Genomic DNA, 27914 nt, shown 5'->3' with positions numbered 1-27914 from the left:
CCAGATACTGAGGGCCGAGGCATGTGTGCCTCCTCCAACCCACACGTTTGCCTTGGTGCCTGGATGACATAAGCTGCTCCCTTGTTACACAGTGGAGGTGCAGGGATGGGCGGGTTGGGTTTCGGGGGAACATTCGGGCACGGAATCCTGGTGTGTAAGATGGGCTCAAAGTGTTCTTCCTCTCCCTCCCTAGGGCTTGGAGTGAATGGATGACCACAGCAGCACGGCTGTTGAAGTCCTCCAATCCGGACAGCAGGAGAACAGCCCCTGTGCAGGAGCACTGCCCTGGCCACCAGCCAGTTACCTCCAGAACCCTGCACCTGGGTTGTAGCTATTTATTGCATAGTATTTTCAAGCTGGTGATTTAAGCTGGGGCCCTGTTTTAGACCGTTTCTACATGAATATACTTGAATGAGAAATGTCAACTTGCACATACTTGAGTGGATTTCGTACCATCCCCCTACATTTCCACACTGGGCCTTCTTTTGGCCATAGACATCACTGCTGGGAGGTTAGCTGTCCACGCCTGAGGACACCTCCCTGGACTCCTCCTTGCCTGCCCCCTACAAGGCTCCCAGGCTGCCGGACCCCTCGGTTCTGCAGTGGGGGGACCCCGGAAGCGGGGCAGCAGCTGGGGCTAGAGGGAGGTGTTGGAAGGCTGCCAGCAGTGCTAACGGCAAACCCCCATGGGGGAGAGTCTGGCACGGGCCTTTGGGGCATTTTTTCAACTCCCTGCTAATGCTACCCTGCGCCCCACTGCCCACCGGGAGACCCACCCAGGAATACCAAGACAAACTCTCAGCTCTTGGATGTGGCTGTCTAGCCATTTTCGGGTTGTTGGCTTGAACCAGTAGATCAGAGGCATCTCACATTTGAAATAGTTTTAAAGCCAAAATAATGATAGTAATAATAATAAAGAACATTAGATGTAAAAGCTTAGACGCGAAAGCAGATTATATATTGAGTGGCCATCCCACATCCCTGGCTACTGATGCAGTCACACTCCTGGGGGCAGCCCTCTCCCCTTCTATTTCCCTGTTCCTCCAGATACTGAAGAAAAAAAAAATTTCGAAGCAGTTGTCTCATTCAGTTTCCCCCGTTCCTTGGCTTTTCCCACCCTAATCGCTGGTCCACATGGGCATCGGTCCTTCTCAACTGTATAAACACCATCAAAAATAATTTTAAAAAGTAAGTTGGGCCCAGCACAGTAGCTTAGTGGCTCAAGTTCTCGTCTTGCACGCACCAGGATCCCCTATGGGCACCAGTTTGTATCCCGGTGCCCCACTTCCCATCCAGCTCCCTGCTTGTGGCCTGGGAAAGCAGTCAAGGACGGCCCCAAAGCCTTGGGACCCTGCACCCATGTGGGAGACCCGGAAAAGGCTCTGGACTCCTGGCTTCAGATCAGCTCAGCTCTGGCCATTGCAGCCACTTGGGAAGTGAATCAACAGATGGAAGATCTTTCTCTCTGTCTCTCCTCCTCTGTATATTTGACTTTCCAATAAAAATAAATAATTCTTTAAAGGAAAAAAAAAGTCATAGAGCAGAAAAAAAGAGCAACTAAAAAAAGCAAACTACTGTTTATTCAAAGTACAAGCCTTGGGACACAGGCCTCACAGCAGGGTCTGTTTCACAGAATTGCCAAATGAATTTCACATGAAGACTTTCCATCAGGAGGGGGGCATCCTAGTTCCAAGGACACAGTGTTCCTCTCACGCCTGGCAGGCACAGTGGGGAGCTGCAACCCCTGTATGGAGGTGTCTGGCTTTTTTTTTTTTTTAGTGGGATTCTCCAGTCACGAAGACAAACCTGGGGGAGTTAGAAAGATGTGAGAGTCAGCTAACAGCCCACACAAACCACCATTTCCAAAACCAAGACCTTTCCTTTTCCTGGGGAAGTCAAAACTCTGACTGCACTTTGAGCTGATGGTGTGCCAGAGGTGGGCGTGCCCCTGCAGTAATCCACCTGCAGATTCCGGTTACCTGCCTCGATTCGTTTGTGCAACCGCGAGCATCAGGTTCTAGCAGTAAAGGATGGAGGAGCAGTTAAAAGTCCTAAACTTTGACACCCGAAGTGGTCCCCTCTTCCAGGAGTACCTCTCAGAATGCAAGAAGCAACAGGGAAATGCTTAGGGTTAGAAATAGCGGGCCCGGCACCGTGGCCTAGCGGCTAAAGTCCTCTCCTTGAAAGCCCCGGGATCCCATATGGGCGCCGGTTCTAATCCCGGCAGCTCCACTTCCCATCCAGCTCCCTGCTTGTGGTCTGGGAAAGCAGCAGAGGATGACCCAAAGCCTTGGGCCCCTGCACCCGCGTGGGAGACCTAGAAGAAGCTCCTGGTTCCTGGCTTCAGCATGAATTAGCCCTGGCTGTTATGGCCACATGGAGAATAATCCAGCAGATCTCTCTCTCTCCTCTCTGAAACTCTGCCTTTCAAATGCAATAAATCTTTGAAACAAAAACACAGTAGCCAAGTCAAAATACAGATGTCAAACAGCAAATAATTCGGTGCCTTATCAGAATCTTCTAGCAGGACCAGCACCATGGCGCTGACAAAGTTGCCACCCGTGCCGGTGGCATCCCGCATAGTGCAGGTGGCTGGGCATCCTACCTTCCTTCCACCACTGCTAGGCAAGGGGAGGGTCCTGGGCTTGTGGGTCAGAGCGCCAACTGGCACTGGGCTCTGCCTGCAGGCCGCCCAGCAGTGAGCTCTGGGGTCTTGGTATGAAATCACTAACTAGGGCTGGCCATGGATAATGCCACTGTGCATGCAAGCAAGGAATCAATTCAGAGGAACACCCAATGACAGGGCTTCTGTACTTAGAAGTTAGCGAGGGGACTGAGACCTGGTGATTTGGAGGGGAGAGACCTAAAGATCTTTATGGGTCAGACTGATCCACCAGCCCACATGGAAGTCCTGGATTGGGCTTGTTAGCATGGAACATGGCTGACTACCACACACCAGTGCACATACAAGCTATGGCTGGGGACCTGCCTGAGTCAGACCAGGGGATGAGTCACATCAGACAGCCATGACACAAACCAGCACGCAAGAGAACCAGGTTCAGGCGTGGATTCTGTGGGGGATATGTGGACCCAACCCTGTGAAACTGCACATCCCACTGGTTAGCTTGAGATTGGAATGGTAATGGGCTGAGCTAGGCAATCGTGGAACTCACAGATGCTCACCAGTATTGGGGCTGGGAACAATCGAGCCAGGTCCAGGCTGCAGTACCCGCATGAATACCCTAAAACAGGATGTAGGGCAGGCCAAAACGCACTAGCTCACACAAACACATGGATGGATGGATGGATGGGGCAGGCCATGCCGGGTAAGAGCCTAGCACCCACTGGGAAGTGTGAAATCTGGAACTGGCCCGAGAGGGGGAACCTAAGAAACTTCCCTAGTGGGTCAAAGCTCTCGCTGGTGAGCACACGGTCCAGGCCTGGGTGTTGAGCTGGCCAGGCAGGGCAGCTCCATCTGTCAGCAAGTGTGTGAGTTGGTTTTGGAAGGTGAGGCAGAGCAAACCATAGCCCACTGGCAAGCGCAGGAATCAGGATGCAATGCAGGTCATGCCAGGCTAGGCTGCCACACCCCCTGGTTTACATGAGCCAGGGATGAGAGCAGGCTGAGCAGGGCAAGATTGCAGCACCACCAGCGAGAGTTGAGACCAGGGGCTGGCTGGACCAGACCAGGCTGCATCCGAAGGCAAAGGCCAAGACAGAGGAGGGACTATGCCAAGTTGGGTCAGAGCAACCATCAGCACACATGAGATCTGTGGCTGGAATCAGGCCTGGTTGGGGAGCTAAAGGGACACCCTGGCTGGGCTGTGGGTTCCACTAGCGAGCGTGGGGCCAGAGTGGGCGCTGTGATCTTGTCTGGACATGGATGTAGAGTCCCTCAGCATGGTGTGAACTGGGTCTGGGGCATGCAGGACTGGGCTAGACTCCAGCACCCATTGGAGTTCGTGAGAACCAAGATGGACTAGACTAGATCTCTGTCGCTGCTGAGCCATGCATGAGCTGTGTCTGAGTATGGAGCAGGCTTGTCTGGGCTGTAGCACCCAATAATAAGAACCAGAATGGGTAAGGGCCGGACAGGAAAGGACATTGTTCCTACCAGGACAGGAGGTAGACTAAGCAGGGTTGGCCCATGGGCCCACTGGTGTGTGCGAGATCTGGCATTGGGAGAGGTTCTGATGGAGGAGCTTGGAAACTCCTCTGCCAGGACACAGTCCCTGCAGGTGAGGGCAGGGAGCAGCCCAGACCAGGCCAGGATACAGCACCCACAGGCTTACCTTTGGCTTAGGTCTGGGGCAAGCCAAGCTGGGCCAGTTCATATCACCCACTGGCAAATCCGAGAAACAGAATGGTGAAATCATGTCAGTCTGGGCTGCAATACCAGCCAGTCCACATTAGGGCCAGGACTGGAGGCTGGCTGGGCTGGTTAGGCTGTAGCCCCCAACAACATGAGCTGGAAGTGGGGGTAGGCTGGGCCAGGCCAGGCTACAGCACCCACTGGGAAATGCCAAGGTGAGGTGGGCCATGCCAGACTGGGCCATAGCATCCAACCGGGGAAGAATGGGTAAACCCAATAAGGGGGCTGCAAGGAGTTCCCCTGCTAGGTCATTATTCCTACGGTGAGTGTGAGAGCGGGGATTGGGGGCAGACAGGCTGGAAAGGGCTAAAACACCTGTTGCCCTGATGTAAGCTGGATTGGAGACAAGCCAGGCTGGGCAGACTGTACCTACTGGTATGTGCATAACCTAGAGGGGGTGAAGGTTGGTTGGGATTTGCTGCAGCATCACGTAGCAGATGGTGGCTTGGGGGACAAAATCAAGCTAAACTGCAGAACCACCTGTAGAATGTAAGATCCTGGAAAATCAGTGGGCCCAGCAGGGAAACAGAGCACCTCCCTCTTGGGTTGCCAGTCCGACTGGTGAGAATGAGAACCAGGACTGGGACAGGCATGGCTAGACGGAGTGGCACCCACCAGCAAGTGTGTGTGGACTGGATAGTGGGGCTGGTTGGGTTGAACTAGGCTTCAATGCCCATTGACATGTATGACAGCTGAATGGGATGTGGGATAAACAGAACCAGTGTGCTGTATACACTGGCAAGCATGGGAACCATGGCAGGAGGCGGGCCTGGTGGGGTTTATTGTGGGTTGCTCCAACTAGGCTGCAGCTCCCACTGATGTGTGCGGGGGCAGGATAAGACTGGACTGCAACACCCAATAGTTTGTGTAAAAAACAGGGCTGGAGACAACTGACCCCGTAATTGCAACTAACAGTGTGTGCATAGGCTGACTGGGCGACAGACTGAGCCAGACCCTGTATTGGCAAGCACACACACGAATCAGGTCTGGGATCACCTCAGATGAAGTTTCTTTGGGAATTTCCCCAAACCACCGAACTCAAGTCCAACCATGGAGGAAATTACAGGTTCCACGGTCTGACCGTGGGCCTCTACACTGGCATAGAGCAGTGGACAGCATATCCAGGTACACAGGGAGGATACGGCAGTACATTGGAGCCTGGAGAGGACACCTGGTACCATAACAGAGGATAGAAGACAGAACAAATTGATCAACTACCCCAGCCAAGGGTTGGCAGTGCATACCTGGGCAAACAGAGACTCTAAGGTGGACTACGTCAGCCAGTGGAGTCTGGAGAGATTTCATCATGATTGGAATGGCAAGATTGACGGCAATCCAGAACTGTTGAACTAGCAAAACTACTTGAGTGGGACCCTCAGAGCATGCCCCACACCGGGGACCCTGGGATGGTTGGGAGGGTGGGTGTGGCTTCTCCCCTAATCTCTCCCCTTCCATCAGATACAGGAAGGAAAAAAAGAAAATGTGGAAACAACGGTTCCTCCCACTTTCCTCTAGCCCTTGACCCTCTGCACCCTAGTCAAATATGTAAAGCTTATCAAAAATAAAATTTATACAATAAAAAAAGCAGCGAAAAAAGCCTCAAAATCTCTCAGGCTCCTTCAGCCATGTAAGAAAACCCAGAAGCTCCAGGCTCGTGGCTTGGGTTTCAGCTCCAGCCAGTGCAGCCATCTGGGGACATGAACCAGTGGAAGGAAGACTTTTAAAATTTTTTTTTTTTCTTTTTGGAAAGAAGACTTCTAATTGACTTTCAAATACATAAATCAATCTTTAAAAATGCTTTGACTCCTTCATTTTCGTATAGCCTGGAACAGTCTGTGTAGACCTCTGCAGTCTGACCCAGACACGCCTTCTTGATCGTAAAGCAGCGTCACACCCCTCTTCTGCTGACATGGCAAGATCCCACCACATCAGACACAGACATTCCAACCTTAAACATGGCCCAACCCTGACTAGGGGGTACCCCAGGAGTTAGGGGGTTTTGCCCTGGCACTGTAATTTGGGGATGTAATTGAGAGGTATTTGCTTAGCAAATACGGTTTTTGTTGCTTTTCAGGTACTGGTGAAGTGAACTCTATTGTGAAAGGTGGGACCAGCTCACTAGAGAAGATTGTTTCTGACCTTGCCCGGGAGCTCGCATGGACCGCGGAGATGCTCAAAGCCTCTTTAGCACTTGAACCCCACAGCCTCCCCTGGCTGCCCAGCTGCGCCAGCTGTGCTGATTGGGACTGGGATGCTGAGTGTCCGTCTTTGGGGCGTAAGGACCCTAACTGCAGAAGGCGGAGTCAGAGCTACACCATCACTGGAGAGGGCTTCTCTCCGCCAGCTTCCCCCATGAACAGAACGGTGAGCCCGTCGCTTTTCTTCAAATCTCATTTTATTGCAACCTGGAGTGGGTTCTTGTCCACACACTGCCTCTGAGAGGAAGCGCAATTCATGACGTCCCCCTGGTGAGCGGCAGATGAGCCAGGGGCCCAGCACAGGAGCCAGCAGAGTCCACAGGAACACACCGAGCCAGTCGGAGCTGCAGCAGGCATGGCGGACGGGACTCCGCACACACGACAGGATGAACACACTGCTCAAGTAAAATGCTATTCATGACTTACCAAAAGTACCATTTAATTTCTGAGATTGTTAAAAACAATAAATCTGAATTTACTCAAGGAATAAAGTAGGAAGAGGCACTTTTAACCTGAAGGTGGAAAGAAACAGAAGGCTACCATAGCCAAGAGGCCGCAGCTCGAAGCCAAGTAAGGTCTGTCTGTGCCTCTGGTTCCGTCCAGTACCCCACCCGTGTCACTCTGACAACTGGAACTCGCCAGAACAAACTGAGTTATTCCAGACCTGGACAGGGAAGATCCACCTCAACTTCCTGTCCCCAGAGAGGGAGGCAAAAAAAAACATGGGATTTTTAAAGGTCTTAACTTTTGTCGTAAGTAGTGTTATCTATTAACCATTTTTTTCTAGTAGTGTGAACATGAAAGTGAGTGGCTTCACTATAAAATTGCCCCTTGGGAGAGGGGAGAACAGGGAAAGAACCTTCTGGAGCCAGCTGCTACTTTTTAGCTTATGACAAGGTCTTGCGAGTGTCCCTGAGAACAGTTCCAACCTGAGCATGCAATGCAGCAGCTGTCTAGCCAGGGCTCAGGCTCTGTGAACCTCCAACGAGCACCTGGCTGTCTTCCATGCAGGGAGCAGGGCAAACTGGGGAGAGCCTGCAGAGTTAAATGCAGAAAGACGGAACACCCCAGTTTAGGAACACTGCAGTCGCCACTTCGCAGCAATTTATGAACAAGGCAAGCCCAGGAGTGACAGGGCCCCACTGTCCCACACCCTGGAGCCCACGTGTCCCATGGGATGCCCCCAGTCTGAGCCTCTGAGAAAGCTGTGCCCGTGCCCCACCTACTTTCCCCAAGCTGCTGAGTGGCCGAGCCACACCTACAGGCGCTCCCCACCCCACCTGACCACCCAGGCCGACGGCAGAAACAGGGATTGAAACCTAAGGTGTCGTGGGGCTGCCTTCACCGGCCTAGTATTAGCACTTGTGTTACATGACCTAACCATTAGAGCAAAACCACTGCCCTAACCAAGACCCCGCCATGACTGCCAGGACCACTACAGAAAGGGCAGACACCTGGTGCAGGTAGGAGTTGGCGACAGCCCCGCCTAGAACTTGACTCATGTTCTAAAGGCTCAGGCTTGGAATCCACTGGGCTGTGCAGGTTCGTGGGAAGGCTCCCCCTCCAGGGCACACAGCACAGCCAGCAGCGTACACTGCCTTTGACCCATGCCCACTGCGGGAATCAGCTGGCACAGGTATTGCCAGGAGCCTGCCAATACTGCTTCGTAGGGTCATAAGGTTAGTAAAAACTAGACAAATTCACATCACTGCCACTTGCGTGCCAGGAGACGACCCGAGCTGAGGAACAGGGTTCACCCTGTTAACTGTGCCAGTGCGGTAGGGAGTGTGAGGGCATTGGGCAACCCTGGCACACACCAAGTGCTCAGTGGGGAAGGCACACTCCAGCAGGGAGGAGCCACCCTAACTTCACACGTTCCTCCGTGTCGATGGGTGTTCAGCAGCCAAGACCCATTTCCCCAGGGACAGGCACTGTTGACTGCACACAAGGCAATACTTGCATAGGAAACAGCTCACGGGCTGTAAGACAGTCACCAGCCAGCCTCAAATCCTTTGAAAGACGAGTTTTTAAAGACTTAAGAAATTAGGAGAGGGTCCAGAGCGATAGCCTAGAGGCTAAATCCTTGCTTTGCACGCACCGATTCCTGTCTCAGGCGCTGTACGTCCCACACAGCTCCCAGTCTGTGGCCTGGGAAAGCAGTGGAAGATGGCCCAAAGCCTTGGGCCACTGCATCCATGTGGGAGACCCGGAAGAAGCTCCTGGTTCCTGGCTTCAGATTAGCTCAGCTCTGGCCATTGCGGCCTCTTGGGGAGTGAAAAAGCAGGCAGAAGATCTTTCTGTGTATCTGCCTTTCCAATAAAATAAGTACATCTTTCAAAAAAAAAATTAGGAGAAAAGAGAAGGCGGAACCGTTTTATTTCTGCATCTCTTAACATGATCGAGAAATTCAAATGTCAAGCGTGGGCAGTGGCGCAGGTGTCTGCCACACCACCAGGGGAGAAGGCAGGCAGCAAGGCATCACTTCACGGAGGACTGGCACCAAGGCGGGCCCTGCTGCAGTTCAGATAACCACATCCCTCCCTGGTTCACCACTTACTAGGAGATGGGCCACAAACACGGGCAAGGATGCCTCTGGGTGTGGACTACAAGGATGCTGCAGTTACCTAGAACGTTCTCTAGAGGGCGACGGTTCCGGGAGTCCTCTAAGGCACACTGGGTACTGACCCTGGGGGCAGAAACTGGCACTTGTAACTCAAGAAACCTTCGTCAGCTTCCTTTTTGCCTAGTTGCTAGAAATCCTTAGAGTGAATGCAGCCGGCAGGAAGGCTCTGGAGGGCTCAGGGCTTCCCTGTGTTGGCTGAAGAATTGGGGGGCGGGGGTAGGACCACGATTTTTCCAACCCTGGTGAGAATTCCAGGAAGCTAAATTTAACGCTGCATCTTTCCTTTACCTTGGATTCCAACATTTAAGCTGGGGCAGAAAGCAATGGCTGCCTGCCATCTGCCCCCTCAAGGAAAGAGGAGGGGGAGGAGGATCTGGAGGAATATTCTAAAGCAACAGTGAAAAAAACAGAGTTGCTGGAAGGCCACACTCTGCTGCCAGAGAGAGGAGTGTGGACAGCTTGGGGACAGTGACATCTGCCCTTCCGCAGAAAGCAACAAGCGTTCCAGAGGGGGAAGTCCACGCACCCACAACAAACCAGCCAAACCCAGCCTACTGCACGGTGGGTGTGACCCCACTGTCCCGCTGTTCCCCTGCTCTGTGGCGGGGGGGGGGGGGGGGGGTGAGGGGAGGGAGCAGGCCTGGGGTCCCAGGCCAGGGGTTGCCATCAGAGCTCAGATGTGCTTGGTGGCTGGGCATGAGATCCAGGGCTTAGACAAGTCCAGTCTGAAAGAAAAGGCTTTATGAAAAAGGTAGCGACAGTCAAAATGACTTAACGAGTTTGTCTCTTAGCCTAAGGAAACAGGAGCAGAGCGACCGGCTGAATACAGAAAACTCCAGGGCACCTGTCAATGCCAGGAGCCTTTCTGCACCGGTGCTGCCGGCCCCTCACCTGCAGCCACCTCAGTCAGGGCACAACAAGACCCTTCAGAACAGGAACAAGGGGAGGCGTTCTCAGAGCTTTTCCTGATCAGTTAACAATGTAACACTTCAGGGAGCAGGTTTTATTTTTTCAAAAAGAAAGAACATTGAAAGCATTGGGTTTTAGTGGTAAGGGTGGGTCAAGTAATTTTAGTATAAATTTCAGGATCTAAAAAAGTCATGTGTTACATTTATTAACTGAATCTGAAATGGCCTGTTTATAAAAACCACGTGTGCTCTGCAGACACTGCGGCCCTCAGCCTCGCAAGGGCACATTGCTCCTCTCTGCCTTTAGGGGTGCGTCGGGCCAGACGAAAGGAAACACCTTGCCTCTCCTCGGCCAGGCCAGGGCTGCGTTGTGTTCCCCTGGGCTGTGCCAGGCTCCCCTGGGGCTGCGCCGTGCTCCCCTGGGCTGTGCCAGGCTCCCCTGGGGCTGCGCCGTGCTCCCCTGGGCTGTGCCAGGCTCCCCTGGGGCTGCACTGTGCTCCCCTGGGGCTGCGCTGCGTTTCCCTGGGCTGCGCTTGGCTCCCCTGGGCTGCGCTGGGCTCCCCTGGGCTGTGCCAGGCTCCCCTGGGCTGCACTGTTCCCCTGGGCAGCGCTGGGCTGAGGCTGGGCACAATAGGCCTTGCTCATCTCGAGGTGGCCTCCCATCTTGAAATTCAAGCCTCATTTGTCTTATTTCTAGGACACTTGAAATTAACTTGTATCTGTCATTTTATTTCAGTGATAATTATATTTAGTTAGACTTTGATTTCAACTGGTTCTATAAGCCCTGGGTGACAACAGACCTGCCGAGAAGTGGCGGAGCGGAAATGGGCCTGAGGTCAGCCCTGAGGGAACACACAGACCACCCACGGTGCTGGGCAGCCACGACAGGCGAGGGGGCGACAGGGACCAAAGGGCTGGAGGCTACCTGATAGGTTACCTAGGTCATCCTCCTGCCTCTCTGCACTGCTCACAGGTCAGGGCGCCCCAGGTTGCTCCATACCGACTTAATTTAGAAAAGATTGCTAAAGGTAGTATCCTTGCAAGGTGCAGGTGGAGAAAGCCTTGGGAAAGTGGCAGGCCTGGGCACAAGCACAGAGCGAGCCCTGTCCTGTGGGGTCTGAGAAGCGACCTGAGAGCAGAGATGGCAGGGGAGCCCAGTGCCCAAGGGGGGGCAGCAAGAGGGCAGAGGGCAAGAATCAGACTGAGTGGGCTGCACACACAGCCTGGCCACCAGGAAAGAGGAACTTCTCGCGGAGCAGCCGCTTGCACAAACACTGCCTGCGAACACTCCAGAGGCGGAGGCTTCGTCCAAACACGCCCAGCCCGAACACCCTCTCCCCCAGCGCTGGCTCTCAGCAGGGACGACTGTCCACAGCGGGCACCCGGCAGCATCTTTGATCTCTTCAGCGCTCACCGAGGCAGGTGGGATACTACTGTGTCTTGTGGGCAGAGGCCAAGGTGTTACTAAAGAGCGTACAATGCCCAAGACGGTGTCCTTGGAGAGGGAGGTCGCCAGCTGCCGCAGACAGCCCGGCAGGGACCCCCTGCTCTGGAGGGAGCTCTGTGCCTGTGTGATTCCGAGTCTGGCAGAAGCCAAGGTCCCCCTGGGACCATGAATATCCTCCACCTCGAACCCTACGCTGTGACCAGCCTTGCTGAGCAGAAAGCCCCAATTTTCTCCAGGTGTCGCACAAACGTCCAGTCCGCTGCTGGCAGTCCAAAGCCAGCGCCCACAACCGCAGCCGAGGAGCTGCGTGTCCCGCCTTGGGAGGCCCGGTCACTTCCTGCGCAGCGCCAGGGCCACCCCGAGTGCCACAGCCAGGATGGCGGCGGCCACTGCCCCGCCCAGCAGCAGCATGACTTTGCCCTCACATGGTGGGCTGGCTTTGGTGCCTCCAGCAGGGGTGGGCTCTTCTGGAAGGCTCTCTTGGCTAACGTGGGACTCGTCCCCTTTCGGCAGTGTGGCTGTGGGTTCCAGTGCAGGGGTCACTACCTCCTCCACATCAGGGGGTTGCACGGCTGCTGCTCTCAATTCTTCCTCACTAAGTTCTACAAACAGAGATGTGGCAGGGCTGGTTTCCTCCAAAGTCACCTCTGGGCTGACTGCCCTGGTCTCCAGCGAGGAAGTGGCAGTGGTGTGCGGGGCCAAGGGGGCTGGGGTGGGAGGGAAGGCCAGCTGCCCAGCGCCCTCTTCCACACCCTCAGGTATTTCTTCTTTCTCCACATGCACAATGTCCGAGTTAGAGGAGTTGTTCTCGCCCCTGTCGCCGGCCCCGTTGCTGTCTAAGCTTTTGACTTCCTCAGGGTCCATGGCTATCTGCTGCCAGGACTCGGGCCCCAGGGACACGGGCAGGCTTTCGGTGTGCCAACTCTGGCTGGCCGACAGGGAGGCGGGTAAGCTCTCTGACTGCCACGAGGTGTTCACAGTCGGAGACTCCGGAGGACTGACTTGGGCAGAGTTGTCGCTGGGCAGGATGTAAATGTCATTGCTGTCCTCTGCGATGGCTCCGGGGTACTCCTCCTCCTCCTCCTCCTCGGTCTCTAGACTGAAGACAGCGCTCTAGAAAGGAAGGAGAGGAGGCACAGGGGAGAGTCAACGCTGGTTTTCCACAGTTTTAATGATTTCTCTGGGAGGCAGAGAAAGAACTCGCACTGCTGGTTCGTTCCCCAGATACCTGCAATGACCAGGGCTGGACCAGGGCTACTGCCAGGAATCCAATCACTGAGCCGTCACCGCCGCTTCGCAGGCTCTGCGCTAGCAGGAAGTCAGGAGCGAGGGCTGGGAATTAAACCCAAGGGACTCTGGTATGGAGGATGTGGATATCTCAGTGGCTAGGCTAAATGCCCATCCCAAAGAACGGGAAACGCTTCAAGAATAAACGGCTGTCAGAAAACAATCCTTTGCTAAGCTAAGTACAAATACAGTGCTTGCTTAAACCTACTGAGTTTCTGAACTGATCTCATTTATGCACAGGAAAAACTTTGGCGTCCTCTGGCCAGTTTATGTGTATTCTGTGTAATTAACACATAACCAAGTGCAGAACAAAGGCAAGATTTCAGGTTCAAGGACATCACCACGCTGGGGAGGGTAAAGCTGCCTATACTCCAAGTGCTTTTAAAAGTTGAGGTGAGAGGTGGAGGCTGGGGAAGCAGGGCGATCAGAGGTACGGGGGACGCAGCCCTCCTATGGGACATCCAATGAAGAATCCTGAGGGAGCAGCTGCAAACCGCACGGAAGACACACCCTGGGAGAGCAGCAAGCAGCCCGGTTTAATCAGCACACAGTATACATAGAACCGACAGCATGAGGCTCAAGGTCAGAGGACTAGGAAAGAGAGTTTAATTCAACAGGCGGTGGGTAGTTACCAGAGTCCCTGCCCGGACAGAGCCATCAGAAATGCTTCCTGCTCTAGCAAGACTCCTGGCGAAAGTATTAAAGGCCAAGAGCGTGGCTCTTCTGTGTCACCTGTGCTGGGAGCACCACGTGCCTGCGGCCTATCGACGGCTTGAAGGGAAAATCAAGGCCCATTTCTTTTGTCCTTCTGGCAAAGTTTACGGTGCAGCTGAGCAGGCTGCCATGCAACTGGTTTCAACGCGAGCCGGTCAGCTTTGAGAAAGGAGCTTGCACACAGTGTCGGAGGGAGAGGCTAGGCAAAGCCAGAGGTGAAGACACAGTGAGGAGAGACAGGCCAGGGGAACGGCAGAGAACGCCACAAAGCGTTTACAAAAAGAGCGCACAGCATTCGTGAATACTATATATAGACAAACGGGACATCGAGAGCAAATTACTTAAAAAAAAAAAAAAAAAAATGACAACAGCTGCTATTCAGCCAAAGCAGAGTAATTTTATCTTTCAAGTAAGACCAAAAGCCTCCTGTGTAGACGAAGGGCCTGACTCATTCAGGAGTCTTTCAGTAAATGAAACTCAGAACTACAAAGAAGCAGGTGGCAGGTTAGGCTGTCAGCACCGTCCTGCCCGGTGCTCGCTGCAGCCTTTGCCCCAGCCTTTGCCCCAGCCTTTGTCCCAGCCCCTGGAGAGCAGGTCCCAGTGGGCAGCACACCAGAATAGAAGTCACGAGCAACAGAGCATCCGCAGTCAAAAATGATCTGGGTTGAATCCCGGCTCCAGAGAGACACACGCTGTGGGCACATGGATACTCTGCTTAAACTAAGCTTCAACTGACTTACAAGCATAATAGGGTTGATTGATTTGACAATGTTGTTCTAAAAGCCAGGTACAGTACTTACCGTCCATCACAGCATTCATGTGGGATTCCTGTGTTGCAGCTGGAAGGCTAACCTACTGTGTGACAACGCAGGATTTTGATTGCCCGTTTCAAGGTCTTACTGGATTTTTAATTACTATAGCTTTCTTTTTTTCTTTTCTTTTTTTTTTTTTTTTTAAAGATTTTATTCATTTTATTACAGCCAGATATATACAGAGGAGAGACAGAGAGGAAGATCCCCCGTCCGATGATTCACTCCCCAAGTGAGCCGCAACGGGCCGATGCGCGCCGATCCGATGCCGGGAACCTGGAACCTCTTCCGGGTCTCCCACACAGGTGCAGTGTCCCAATGCATTGGGCCGTCCTCCACTGCTTTCCCAGGCCACAAGCAGGGAGCTGGATGGGAAGTGGAGCTGCCGGGATTAGAACCTGCGCCCATATGGGATCCCGGGGCTTTCAAGGCGAGGACTTTAGCCGCTAGGCCACGCCGCCGGGCCCAATTACTATAGCTTTCTAAGAGTTGTCGATATTTGATAGCATCAGCCTTTTAACTGTTTTTTCTAAGATTTTGATTTATTTTTATTGCAAAGTCAGACAGACAGAGAAGAGGAGAGACAGAGAGCAAGATCTTTGGTTCACTGATTCACTTCCCAAGTGGCTGCAATGGCCAGAGCTGAGCTGATCCGAACCCAGGAGCCAGGAACTTCCTCTAGGTCTCCCACACGGGTGCAGGGTCCCAATACTTTGGGCAGTCTGCCACTGCTTTCCCAGACCACAAGCAAGAAACTGGATGGGAAGTGGAGCTGCTGGGATTAGAACCAGCACCTATATGGGATCCTGGCGCATTCAAGGCAAAGATTTAGCAGCTAGGCCACTGCGCTGGGCCCTTAACTGCTACTTTTCAAGAATGAGTTAACTATTTTTTTTTTTTTAACTTTTATACCTTTTCAAAAAGTTATTTATTCATTTATCAGAAAGGCAGTATGATAGATGGATATTTTTTGAGTATAGCTTAGAAGTGAAAACGCTGGGTCATATAATAATTCCACATTTAACTTACTGAGGAACTGCCAAACTACCTTAAGATTTATTTTTACTTATTTGAATGGCAGAGTTACAGAGAAAGAGGGAGAGAGAAAATCAAAGAGAGTGAAAGAGAGAGAATCTTCCACCCGCTGGTTTCCTCCCCACACGGTCACAATGGCTGGAGCTGAGCGGATCCCGAGGTCTTGAGTCAACCTCCATTGCTTTTGCAGGCTGATTGGCAAGAGCTAAGTCAGACGTGGGTCACCGGTGCCCATGCGATGCTGGCAACTCAGGAGGCACCTGTACCTGTCTCGCAATTCCAAAAGTGATTTAGTTTCTACCAGGGTCCCGATTTCTCTATGTTCTTGTCAACACTCATTATGTTTTTTTGTTTTGTTTTGTTTTTTACTACTATGGGGGACCTGGTGCAGTAGCCTAGCGGCTGAAGTCCTTGCCTTGCAAGCACTGGGATCCCATATGGGCACCGGTTCTAATCCCGGCGGCTCCACTTCCCATCCAGCTCCCTGCTTGTGGCCTGGGAAAGCATTCAAGAACAGCCCAAAGAAAACCCAGAGCTCTTGGCTTCGCATCAGCAGAGCTCCTGCCATTGCGGGTATTTGGGGAGTGAATCATTGCATGGAAGATCTTCCTCTCTGTATATCTGCCTTTCCAATAAAACAAATAAATCTTAAAAAATAAATAAGTAATTAAAATAAAAATTATTATGGGGCCAGCAATGGTATGATGGGCTATTCTTCCACTTGTACCACAGGCATTCCCAGTACCAGTTCGAGTCCCGGTCGCTCCCCTTCTGATCCAGCTTCCTGTCTGGCCCTACACAGCTGGTTACAAAAATAATCATTATAGACAGGAATGAATACTAAAAGAAATGGGAATAAATAAGTTGTCTTAAGAAGTGGTTTAGGGTGGTGGGTGCCAGGCAGGGATTGTCTTCATGCTCAGAGCCCCGATTCCAGCCACCGCGTCCACGTGGTGACCTGTCCCTGGGCGTGCCAGAGACTGCTCCCTTCATGGTGAGTTCACCGAGGGGGGAAGTTTGGAGGGCTGGGCGGGCCCGGGGGATATAAAAGCAGTCAATAGATGGCAGGCATTCTGGGCCTAGTTAATGCCAAATTTGTACTAATAATACCAGTAAGATTGTCTGTACCAGCAATGTTGGGGTACACTGAAATGAGAGACTGATAGAATTATGATTCTTTATGAAGGACAACACCGCTGTAGTAAAATGGGGAAAATCTATTGGGGATTGGGAGTTTGAGGGGAATCCCAGCCTATACAAAATTGTACCACATAATTCAAAATTCAAAATAAAAATATATATTAAAAATACCAGTATGCCAGAATAGTCACTTTCTCTTTTTTCCTCTTTGTTTAAAAATAGAAGGGAAGGCAGTGAACTCTGGGACATGACACACCACCCCAGGTTCCGGGCTGGAGGGCTGCAGGCTGCCTGGGCAGGGAGTCTGAGAACTTATTGGAGTAGGAGTGGCTGAGGGCATGTTTGACAGAGAAGGAATGATTTCTGGGGCATCCCGCAGACTGAGCCACCACACTTACACGCAGGCAAAGGGAGCTGAGATGTAGTGGTTTACAGGGAGGAAACTGGAGGGCATGTCCGGGTTAGGTCAAGGCACCCGCCCATGTGGGAGATCTGGGCTGGGCTAAATAGCATTACCTACTGCCCGCTGGCACTCACACAGGTTGGGACTCTGGGATGGGGGCACGCTTGCTGGGCTAGTTCGCCATACTCACCACTGAGTGTTGGAGCAGGGGGTGGGCCACTTCAGGTCAGGCTGGAGCACGCACCAGAACATAAGAGAAGTAGATCTGGGGGAAGATTCTGTAGGGGAATTCTGGGTTCACCTCTGCATACCTGCAGCACCCACTAGTTTCCATAAAGGGCTAAGGGTCGTGACGGGCTGAGCCAGGCTGGACCATGCATGGAACTCACCTGGCAGTCACAGAGGCTAGGACTGGGAGAAGGCCAGGTGTGGCTAGGCTGCAGCATCCAATGGCACATGTAAGGGCTGATGCTAAGAGTAGACCATGCCAAGTAGGGTCACTGCCTCTGCTGGCATGCACGAGCTCTGGAGCTGGGAGCAGACCTGGAAGGTGAATTTGGGGAACTTCCCTACTATTACTCCTTAGCTCCTTCTGGGGAGGCACGGACGCCAGGACTGTGCGAGGGCCAGACTGAGCAAGGCCTTAGTACCTGCTGGCATGCATGAGAGCCAGAACAGAGTGTGGGCTGGGCCCAGCTCGGCTGGGCTGCAACACTTGCCAGCAAGAACTGAGGCTACCAGAGGGCCATATCAGGTTGAGTTTAAGAGTCTGCTAGGGCTGGGAATGGGACTGGTAGGGGAAATCTGGGGACTCCCTCATTGGGCTGCTGCTGCTACTAGTGAGTATGAAAGCTGGGGCTGAGGGAGAACCAAGCCTGACAAGGTTGTATCACCATTAGCATGCATGTGGCTTGGGTGTGGGGGCAGACCAAACTGGCCAGGGATCCAGTACCCACTGGTACTCACAAGAGCCAGAATTGGGTGTGGGCCAGGTTGGGCTAGGCTGTAGGACACACTGGTGAGAGCAAGAATGGGTGTGGGACAAGCTGAGCTTGGCTACAACCACCACCAGGTCACATAAACACTAGATCTAGGGGTGGCCAGACTGGGACAGGCTGTAGCATCCACTGATGAGAGCCAGAATGGGTGTGGGCAAGTCAGGCTAGGCTGTAGTACACACTGGTAAATGCCAGGACTGGGGGCCGACTATGTTAGTCTGAATGGCAGCACCCAACTGCACACACAGGATCCAGGGCTGGGACTGGGTGTATACTGGCAGGGGAACTTGCAGGACTTCACTTCTGGGCACAGCTTCCGTTTGTGAATGCAAGAGCTGGGACTGGGAGCAGGCTAGATAAGGTTGATCTGCAGCACCCGCTGGCACATATGTGAGCTGGGTCTGGAGTGGGCCATGTAGATTCAGTCTACAGCACACACTGGCATGAGTAAGGCCAGGATAGGGTGCAGGCCAGGCCAGGTTAGGACCACAATATCTACCAGTTCATATAAAGCTTGACTTGAGGTGAGCCTACTGGTGAGAGCTGGGACTGAGGGTGGGCTGAGCTAAGTCAGGCTCTATTACCTGCTGGCAAATGCTGAGACTGGGGGCAGGCCATCTCAGCCTGGGCCACAACACCTTCTGGCTCATGCAGGACCCGGGGCTGGGAGCAGAGCTGGTAGAAGAACTTTTGGGACTCCCTTGCTGGGCTACTGCTTCCACTGGTGAGCATGAGAGCTAGGACTAGAGGTGGGCCAGTCTGGTGGTGGCCCAGGTAGGGCTAGGCTGCTGCACCCACTATCATTCACAAGAGTCAGAATGAGTTCCAGACAGCCATGCTAGGTCAAAGCATCAGCTGGAAAGTGCCAGAACTGGATACAAGTCATGTCAGGCTGGACAACTGGCCCTGTGGCAGATGAACAGTGGGCATTCCCCTGCTATGTGTACCTATCGCTAGAGAGCACAGGAACCAGGGCCAGAGGCATGCCAGGCTAGACAAGGTGATGTCACCTGTTAGCATACATGGTGGCCAGACCTGGGGGGGTGGGTAGGGCTAAGCTAAGCTACAGCAACCATGAGTGTGTATGATAGCTGGATGGGATATGGGCTGGACTGGGCTAGGCCACAGCAAAAGCTGGCACGGGGCTGGTGGTGGGGGTTATTGGGGGGTCACCCCAACTAGGCCATGTCATCCGCTGGTATGTATGAGGACCAGGTCTGTGGTGGGCTGGCTGGGCTGGGCCACAACCCCCACTGGTTTGTGTGACTGGTTTGTGTGACAAAGCTGATCCACTGGTATGTGTGTTGGCTGGGGCAGGTGACAGACCACACCTGACACTACACTGACTAGCGCACACAGAAGTCAAGTCTGTGGTCACTCCAGACAAAGTTTCTTAGGGTCTCCCCCCCGACTGGACTGTTGGACTCAGACCCTGGCCATAGGGAAAATTCCAGAATGTGTAGTCCCACCTTGGCATGCAGGTATTGGTACTGGGCTTCTTTAGCTGCGGATGCCTGTGTAGTGGACAGCATGTCCGATACACACAGGGGACAGGACATTCAGCTCGGCTAGGCCAACAGGGGATGTTAATCATCTCGTCAAAGGAGGGAAAGCAGAACGGGTTGGACAGTTCTCTTGCTAAGCTTTGCGGCATGTTCTTGGGTCTGTGGCTGCACTGAGGTGGACTTTGTCAACCCGCAGACCTCGCAAAGATTTTTCTCAACCCTGAAGAAATGAGACCAACAACATGTCAGGCTATCAAAACCACTCAAGCAGTACTCTTCCCCACAAGGGAGTCTCTCGGGCGTCATCAAAGGATCATTCCCCATCCCCGGGTGCTGATGCGGTCTGACAGCAAGGAGTAGCCATCTCCCCTTCCTCCCCTGTGGACACACAGGAAAAAAAAAAAAAAACCAAACGGAAACGTACGTCCCACACACCTTCCTTCATACCTGACCCTCCCCATCCCAATCAGATACCCACATGGACACGCATCCCTCTCAACTATGTAAAAAAAAAAACAAAACATTAAAAATAAAATTTAAAAGATAGCGGGTCTGGAGACAGGGTCCTTTGGGAAACTGTTTCTCTGATGCTTTATGTACCTCGCCGCAAAGTAGTTCCCGGAGAAACCCCGCATTCCATCCTTTCCAACCGGAAAATCAAAGGAGCAAGAAAACAAAAACAAAACACGAAAATGCCATCTCTCTCTTCATAAATACTTTCTCCAGAGTAACATCTACGAGTAGTTTCACAGCCATTCTAATAACCTAAATCAATTCTAACACAAGACATTTACACTGTATCCTTTTGTTTCCACTGACATAAAAAAAAAAAAAAAAAAAAGCACAAAGGGGTTAATTTCAAATTTACCCGAGTGCAAAATTCACTGGAATCAAGTATCAGAGTTCATCTAGGCACAAAGAATCAGAGAACTATGTGACTGAACAGAAACAACACCCAGAGATTATGTAACTTTTCCAAGTCCCTTACTTCCCAGTAAGAATTAGGTGTTAATACCAAGAAAGAAGTAACCCAGCTAAGCCTCACAACAGGGACGTTTCAAAGAGTCTGCAGAAGACTAACGCCAAAGGTAAAATTATTTGGATGAAAAAAAAAAAAAGCATCCAACTTTGGATGCAAAAATCCTTTTGCAATTCAAGGGTCTGCAGGGAGGCACAGGGAGCCAAGCCCTGAGGCTGCCTTGGCCTTGGCCATGGCCTGTATCAGAATGCCAGCTGGAGTCCCAGCTGCTGCGCTTGCCATTCGGTTCTCTGCACACGATGGCCTAAGTGCCTGGGCTCCTCTCACCCCCGTGGGAGACCAGCACAGAGCTCCTGGCTCCTGATTTCAGCCTGTCCCAGTGCCAGACACTGCAGTTAGTTGGGGAGTGGCAAGCAGGTGGAAGATCTCTCTTTCCCACCTGACTGTCACTGCGCCATTCAAGTGAGTACATCTTAAAAATCCATACGTTTTCCCCTCCGTTATGCACTTCCTATAAGCTCTCTTTGATGAACTTTATAGAAATGGATTTCAACATTTTTGTGCAAACATAAACTTGTTTGATTGGGGTAAACAATTTCACCCTGCCATGGCCTGAAGCCCCAGGTAGGCTGTCTCCAGGACCAGAGCACCTACAAACCATGTCACCCCTACGCTTGGGCTGAGGCCCCGAGTCCAACCCCAGTCTTCCCTTACTCTGTCACGGTGCCTCTTGAGTTTGTGGTCAGAAGCAGACAGGGCAGATTCTACTCAAGAGTTTTCTCCAAACAAAGATATATGCGTGGAACTCTGATTAAAATGACAATCAAAGAAATTAAGATAGAGAGAGGAAGGCAACATTTTTAATAAACATTAAACAAAATATAAATGTAACTGCTTTGATGGTGGGAAGTAAATAAAAATAAACAAAATATAAACAAAACTTGGCGAGTATTCAAAGGCTCATTTCAAAAATGTACAGTAGTTGCAATGGGGGAATCTCAACTGAACTTGAACTGTGGTTATGCAACAAGGTGGAGGAATCCATCATGGTGGGAGGGTTTGGGGAGGGGTGGGGAGAATCCCAGTACCTATGAAACTGTGTCACATAATACAATGTAATTAATGAATTAAAAATAATAAATAAATTAAAAAAAATGTACAGTAGTTGCTTCATAGTGCCTTATCAACTGCATTTTTAAATGTTTTATGTTTTCCTTTTTTTTTTTTTTTTTTTTTGGTGAAGATCAGCTACAAACTGTTCCAGCCCCTGCAGCAGCATTTACCTGCTGAGTCACAGCTGCAGACAAGCTGAGCCCCTGTGGGCTTAACCTTGGCATCAGGAGACGCACTGGCAGAATCCCAAAGCCCGTCTCCACTGCATGACTCAGCCAAGGGCTGATCCCCCCAAAGCAAGCCAGCAGACTTCCATCACTGCCTCTCACGCTTTACAAAACACCCCTCAGGTACTGGTTACAAACAGGAACAAGTCCATGATTTTCTACATTCAAGCTGACAACCAAATTGAGCCAGGAGAACGCTGAGTGTGAGAGACATTCCAATCTTCCACTTCCTGTGGTCACTAGGACCCATAAAACAACGGACTTCAGGACACAACAAAGATCACACTCACTTTCCTAACAGAGGTACTTACCCCTGCCAGAACGATTTAGCTGTACCTTATTTAAATCGATTTCTGATCACTTCCTACTTCCCACAGTAAGGAAACTGTACTGACAAATACTTTATTTAAAAGTTTCCAGGAGATAATTTTCAAACGCACTGATTTCGCAAACAAAAACATAGTTAAAACAGACAGCCTTTTCAAGGTCTGCTATTCTGAAAACAGAAGTGAATCTTAAAATAAGAGAAAAATGGCAGATTAATTTCATTCAATATACTTAAATATTCTGACAGACATTAGATCACATTAACATAATAGTCCTTTTTTTGTAATCTAAAACCACAATCTCTCACAGTAGGTACTGGGCTGAATACCTAAGAATGTGGAGAAGAACAGAGATGCCTTACCGCCGTGGACTCTGACCCTTCGAGGAGACAGACTCAGGTCTAATGGAGCAAGACAGTCCCAGGAAATGAGAATGAGAAAGGGGAGGAGGAACCAGGATGAGTCACAGAGAATCCCAGCAGCCAGCTCACCCGGGCTCTAACTGGGCTGCAGGGCCAATCAGTCACAATCAAAACCTCAGACTTAAAGAGAAAAACACACGCTCGGCCACACTGAAAATTCAGCATTTATAGAAACCCAACAGCTTTATAGAACCCGTTCATACCATCATCTTTGTGAAACAGAGGAACTTACAGCTGACATAACTAAAACTCCAGTTAAATGACTTCTCCCCCCAATAATAACATTGCTAGTATTTGTCAGAACAGAAGCCGGAGATCAACCTTGGAACTTCCCAGCCAATTCTCAACCCCCACCCTGTTCTTTAATCAAAAAGACAGGGGAAGGGTGCAGGTAAGAGGAGACTACAAACACGCCTACCTTATAATTCCATATGAAGCTAGATTTCAGTTCTGACTCGGCTAATTCTAGCCCGATTATAGCCCGGGTGTGTGTGTTCCTTATTAAGCCTATATTTCTGTTGCACCTTGGTTAGTCCCCTTCTTCTGCTTGGTCACTGCACTTGAAATGTTACACAGTTTGTTTCCATTTAAGTCTCCTCAAGCAGATGTGAATTCAACGCAGGGCCTGCACTTCACTGCCTTCTGCAGAGCCAGCAGCCAGCACGCTGCCTAACACGGTACGTGCAGCCAGTTAAAGTCTTCTGTCCACTAAAATTAATCTCTCAGAGGATTTAACAACATTATGGATATTAACTAGCATTCAGAAAATCCTTATAAAGTAAGCAGTTCTTGTATTTCATTTGTAAACTAAAGCTTGTAAATAATCTGAAAATTATGGAGGAAATGACTCATCCAAGGCCATGCAGTCAGACAGAAACAAACATCCGTGGGCACTAAGAGGTGCCGGGGTGGTGCTGCTTTGGTTCCCGCATCCAGGGCGGACGCCCCGGCTCTTCTGTGCCGCACGGAGTATGCAGAATAGTGCTTCGGCCAGCCGAGATCAACAGTTAAAGCCTTCACCGCAGACTGGGAGCCCCTCACATCGCATGGACCTAACCCTGCGATGTGCTTAATAATGTCTCTGGGTGAGATGACAAGGACAGAGTAACACACAGCTCTGTGCGTGTTTCTTAAAGAAAAAACAAGGCCTTGTCACAATAACCAATCATCTATTTTATGAGCAAATAGGAGACAGCAATAAGGTTACAGTCAGAAAGTAATGTCAAACAAGGGGAAATGTGGATTTGATCGGTACAATTGCATGCATGTGTTGAATGCTGCTGTAACTCACAAGTATGTGCAAATACTTCAATCAAATAAACATACTAAAAAGACAAATAGGTCGCAGCCTAAGGATACTTTAAATTCAAAATGGAGCCAGTGAAAAGCAGTGAGTTGATGTGAGGGGTTCCCAGTCTGCTGCCCACAGCCGACTGCCCAGGCTGTTCTCCCACTCCAACCTCCTGTTAACATACCTGGCAAAGCAGCCAGAGATGACCCAAGCCCTGAGACAAGCAGAGCAGAGAGGAAACCCTTGCATCCGCTGATTCATTGCCCAAATGGCTGCAATGGCCAGAGATGAACTGAGCTGAAGCCAAGAGCCAGGAACTTCTTCCGGGTCTCACAAGCAGGTGCAGTGTCCCAAGGCTTTAGGCTGTCCCACACTGCTTTCCCAGGCCACCAGCAGGGAGCTGGGTGGGCAGTGTAGCAGCCGGGATTACAACTGGCACCCTAGCCAGATGTAAGGATACAATGCAGTATGCATCTCTACTTCTAGATCAAAGATGGATCCTCAGTGAAACTGTTAGATCTTGACAACAGGATGCTAGACTCTCAGCCATTGTCCATGCCTGCAATGATGGACATGTGACTGTTTATGAAGAACTATACTATAGTAATAATATAGGGAACTCAGTGGGGAAGTGGGAACATGGGGTGGGGGTAAGAGAAATTCCAAGGCCAATGGAACTATATCATAAAATGCTAATAATTAAAAAAAAAAAAAAAAAAGAACTGGCGCCCATACGGGATCCCAGTTTACGCAAGGCAAGGACTTTAGCCACTAGGCTACCGTGCCAGGCCCAAATGCTCTTTTCAATCTCTTAATAAAGAAACACAACACACCACTTCTGTGAGTTTTCAAAACCAGTTCCATTCTGAAAGCAAAGCTGATTGCTTCACTTAACTGCAAGTTCAAGTGGCTAAGGCACAGGAGTCTTTGTGGACTTTACACCACTGACAGGCAGCAATACGCAGTGGAGTAACTCTCTCCTGGCATGGTGCTAGGAGCTGTCGGCAGTGTCCAATACCAAGTGCCTTGAGGAGGATTCACGGGACACCTTCTACCAAGGATGCACTCCAACCAATTAGCAACAAAGCAAGCACCTTGGTTTTAAGCACAAAAATGTGAAATACGCAGAGATAAAATTGCATTTTAAAAATGAAAGAGAAAATTGCATTTTAAAAATTAATGAATTTAGTCATGTGGTAACTCTTGTACAGATATTTGTGTTGAATAAGAAATTCTAACAAACTGTAATCATAAGCAGATGTTAATGTACATCATAATAAAACTAATATCCTCTGTATTTTCCCACCTTTGCCATAAAGTATGGTATCGGCTACACTGCAATTGACTTGAGGTGTGCCCCGGCTCTCACATGACCACACACTGAGAAGAGAATGAGCGGCTGAGGGGGGAGAGGAGAGCAGGAGAGCTCCATCACTCCGCAGTGGGCTCACTCAGAGACATCTTGCAATATGCACGACCTACAGTCTCAGGCCAGTCAGCTCTGCAGCCAGCGGGCTTCGGGAAAGGCATCGGACTCATTTTACCTGTGTCAAGACACATTTCTCTACCTCTATCTTATTAGGTTAACACACCATACATAAACAATCTTTATTTTTAAAAAATTTCCGGGCCCGGCGGCGTGGCCTAGCGGCTAAAGTCCTCGCATTGAACGTGCCGGGATCCCATATGGGCGCCGGTTCTAATCCCGGCAGCTCCACTTCCCATCCAGCTCCCTGCTTGCGGCCTGGGAAAGCAGTTGAGGACGGCCCAATGCTTTGGGACCCTGCACCCGCGTGGGAGACCCGGAAGAGGTTCCAGGTTCCTGGCTTCGGATCGGCATAGCACCGGCCCGTTGCGGCTCACTTGGGGAGTGAATCATCGGATGGAAGATCTTTCTCTCTGTCTCTCCTCCTCTCTGTATATCTGACTTTGTGATAAAAATAAATCTTAAAAAAAAAAAAATTCCATTTTTGGGCCCAGCACAATGGCTCAATTGGCTAACCCTCCACCTTACAAACGCCGGGTTCCCATGTGGGCGCCAGTTCATGTCCCAGCTGCTCCACTTCCCATCCAGCTCCTGGTTTATGACCTGGGAAAGTAGTGGAGGACGGCCCAAAGCTTTGGGACTCTGCACCCTTGTGGGAGACCTGGCAGAAGCTCCTGGCTCCTGGCTTTGGACTGGCTCAGCTCTGGGCATTGTGGCCATCTGGGCAGTGAACCAGCCATGGATGATCTTTCCTTCTATCTCTCCTTCTCTCTATAAATTTGCCCATCATATAAAATAAATCTTTTAAAAAATTCTATTTTCCTAACACAAATGCTCAGCATTCCATTCAGTAAGCACTTAACCATACATGTAAACTTGATAATTTTATGTATGCATCCACATTAAATTTCTACAGTAAAGTGATGCTACTGTAACTCCCGAGATACAGAGAGGCTAAAAATCACTAACGTACACCATATTCTACCAACAATAAAATACTGTTCTACTCTAGTTTTTAAATGGGAGAAAGAAGTAGTAGTAAGAACATGGAAGACCTGCCCTGTTCCAAAGTTGCAGATATTAATGACTTCTCTCTTGTCTTAAGCATTGACCGCATGGTCCCAGGAAACAAAAGATAGGGTTCAAATACAAACACAGAAAGGTGAAGCTGTGCCTTTAGGTAAGGACAAACTAATCTATAAATTGTGCAAGGACTAGACTTTCCTAGTATTGTGGTGCAGTGAGTAGAGCGATCCTATGGTAACATACGGGAGCCAGTTCATACGCTGGCTGCTTCACTTCTGATCCAGTTCCTGGTAATGGTTTAGGAAAAGCGGTAGAGGTTGACCCACTGCTCGGGCCCCTGGCACCTATCAGAAGACTCGGGATTTCTGGCTCCTGGTCTGTACCTGGTCCAGCACTGACTGTGTGGCCATTTGGGGAGCAAATGAGTGGATCTCTGTCTCCCCTCCCCTTCTCTGATTCCGACTTTCAAATAAATACATAAAGCTTTAAAAAGAAAATGCAAACGTAGCTTGAGACATGCTCTAAACTCTATCATAAAATACTTTAAGATTTCTTTAATTTGAAGTCAGAGTTACAGGGAGAGGGATCGTCCATCTACTGGTTCATTTCCCACATATCCACATTGGCCGGGGTTGGGCCAAACCCCAGATGAAGCTCCTGGCTCCTAGCTTCAGCCTGGCCCAGCCCTGGCCGTTCAGGTCATCTGGAAAGGAAATCAGCAGGTGGAAGATCTCCATCTCTCCCCTTCACTCTGTAATTCTGCTTTTGAAATACACAAAATAAATCTTAAAAAATATTTTTTAAGGTATCATAGTTATATAAGATGCTGACACTATGGGAGACTGAGTGACAAGTATTTGGGAACTCTGTTTTATCTTTGCAACCTCTTTGTAAATCTAGCTATTTCAAAAAAAAAAAAACTTATTTGGGCCCTGCACGATGGTGTAGTGGTTAAGGTCCTCGCCTTGCACGCCCCGGGATCCCATATGGGTGCCAGTTCTAACCCTGGCAGCCCCGCTTCCCATCCAGCTCCCTGCTTGTGGCCTGGGAAAGCAGTCGAGGACGGCCCAATGCATTGGGACCCTGTACCCGAGTCGGAGACCCGGAAGAGGCTCCTGGCTTCGGATTGGCTCAGCTCCAGCCGTTGTGGCCGCTTGGGGAGTGAATCATCGGACGGAAGATCTTCCTCTCTGTCTCTCCTCTCTGTATATCTGCCTTTTCAATAAAAAGAAAAAGAAAAAAAAAAAAGAAAAACAAAGAAAAACAAAAAAAAAAACACCTTATTTTTAGCAAACAATTTTAAAAGCTCATCTGACAATATCAACAACAGAGAAGATGGAGAAGACGCAGACTGACAAAAACTCACGTAGTTAACAAATATAAACTGAAAAAGCACTTTGGAAAACACATTATTTTGGAAATTAAAACACACCTATACCCTATGACGTAGCGATTCTACTCCCAAGTATACATCCAGGAACTCCGGCACAAATGTGTAACATTTACAAAAGCAATGCTGTAACATCAAACACAAAGGTGGAAGTGGCCACGGGTAAGAGAGCGGGCCTATCTCAATAAGCTGTGCATATTTACATAATGGAATAC

At 50.4% G+C, this 27914-nt stretch overlaps 2 protein-coding genes across 5 annotated transcripts in view; one reads left to right on the top strand and one right to left on the bottom strand.

Moving 5' to 3' along the window:
• The window catches only part of BID (BH3 interacting domain death agonist), a 90270-nt gene that overhangs the window by 8697 nt on the left and 53659 nt on the right, over positions 1-27914 (top strand). The window contains exon 5 of one of the 2 annotated variants that reach the window (XR_009244335.1): positions 194-420. Coding sequence is in view for 1 of the 2 variants with exons in the window: in XM_058656136.1 (XP_058512119.1) it covers positions 194-205 (12 nt within the window). In the remaining variant the exon portion in view is untranslated. Of the gene's footprint in view, positions 1-193; positions 604-27914 lie in introns of those variants that run through there. The other variant, XM_058656136.1, reaches the window with a different exon arrangement.
• Positions 11716-27914, bottom strand: part of BCL2L13 (BCL2 like 13) — a 54463-nt gene continuing 38264 nt past the window's right edge. For all 3 annotated transcript variants that reach the window (XM_058656132.1, XM_058656133.1, XM_058656134.1), the window contains one exon: positions 11716-12661. In XM_058656132.1, coding sequence (XP_058512115.1) covers positions 11879-12661 — 783 coding nt within the window. In that variant the 3' untranslated portion in view covers positions 11716-11878. The remainder of the gene's footprint in view (positions 12662-27914) is intronic.

This window comes from Ochotona princeps, chromosome 27, assembly GCF_030435755.1.
Source record: "Ochotona princeps isolate mOchPri1 chromosome 27, mOchPri1.hap1, whole genome shotgun sequence".
Lineage (NCBI taxonomy): Eukaryota > Metazoa > Chordata > Mammalia > Lagomorpha > Ochotonidae > Ochotona > Ochotona princeps.
This window is presented reverse-complemented; position numbering and strand designations above follow the sequence as displayed.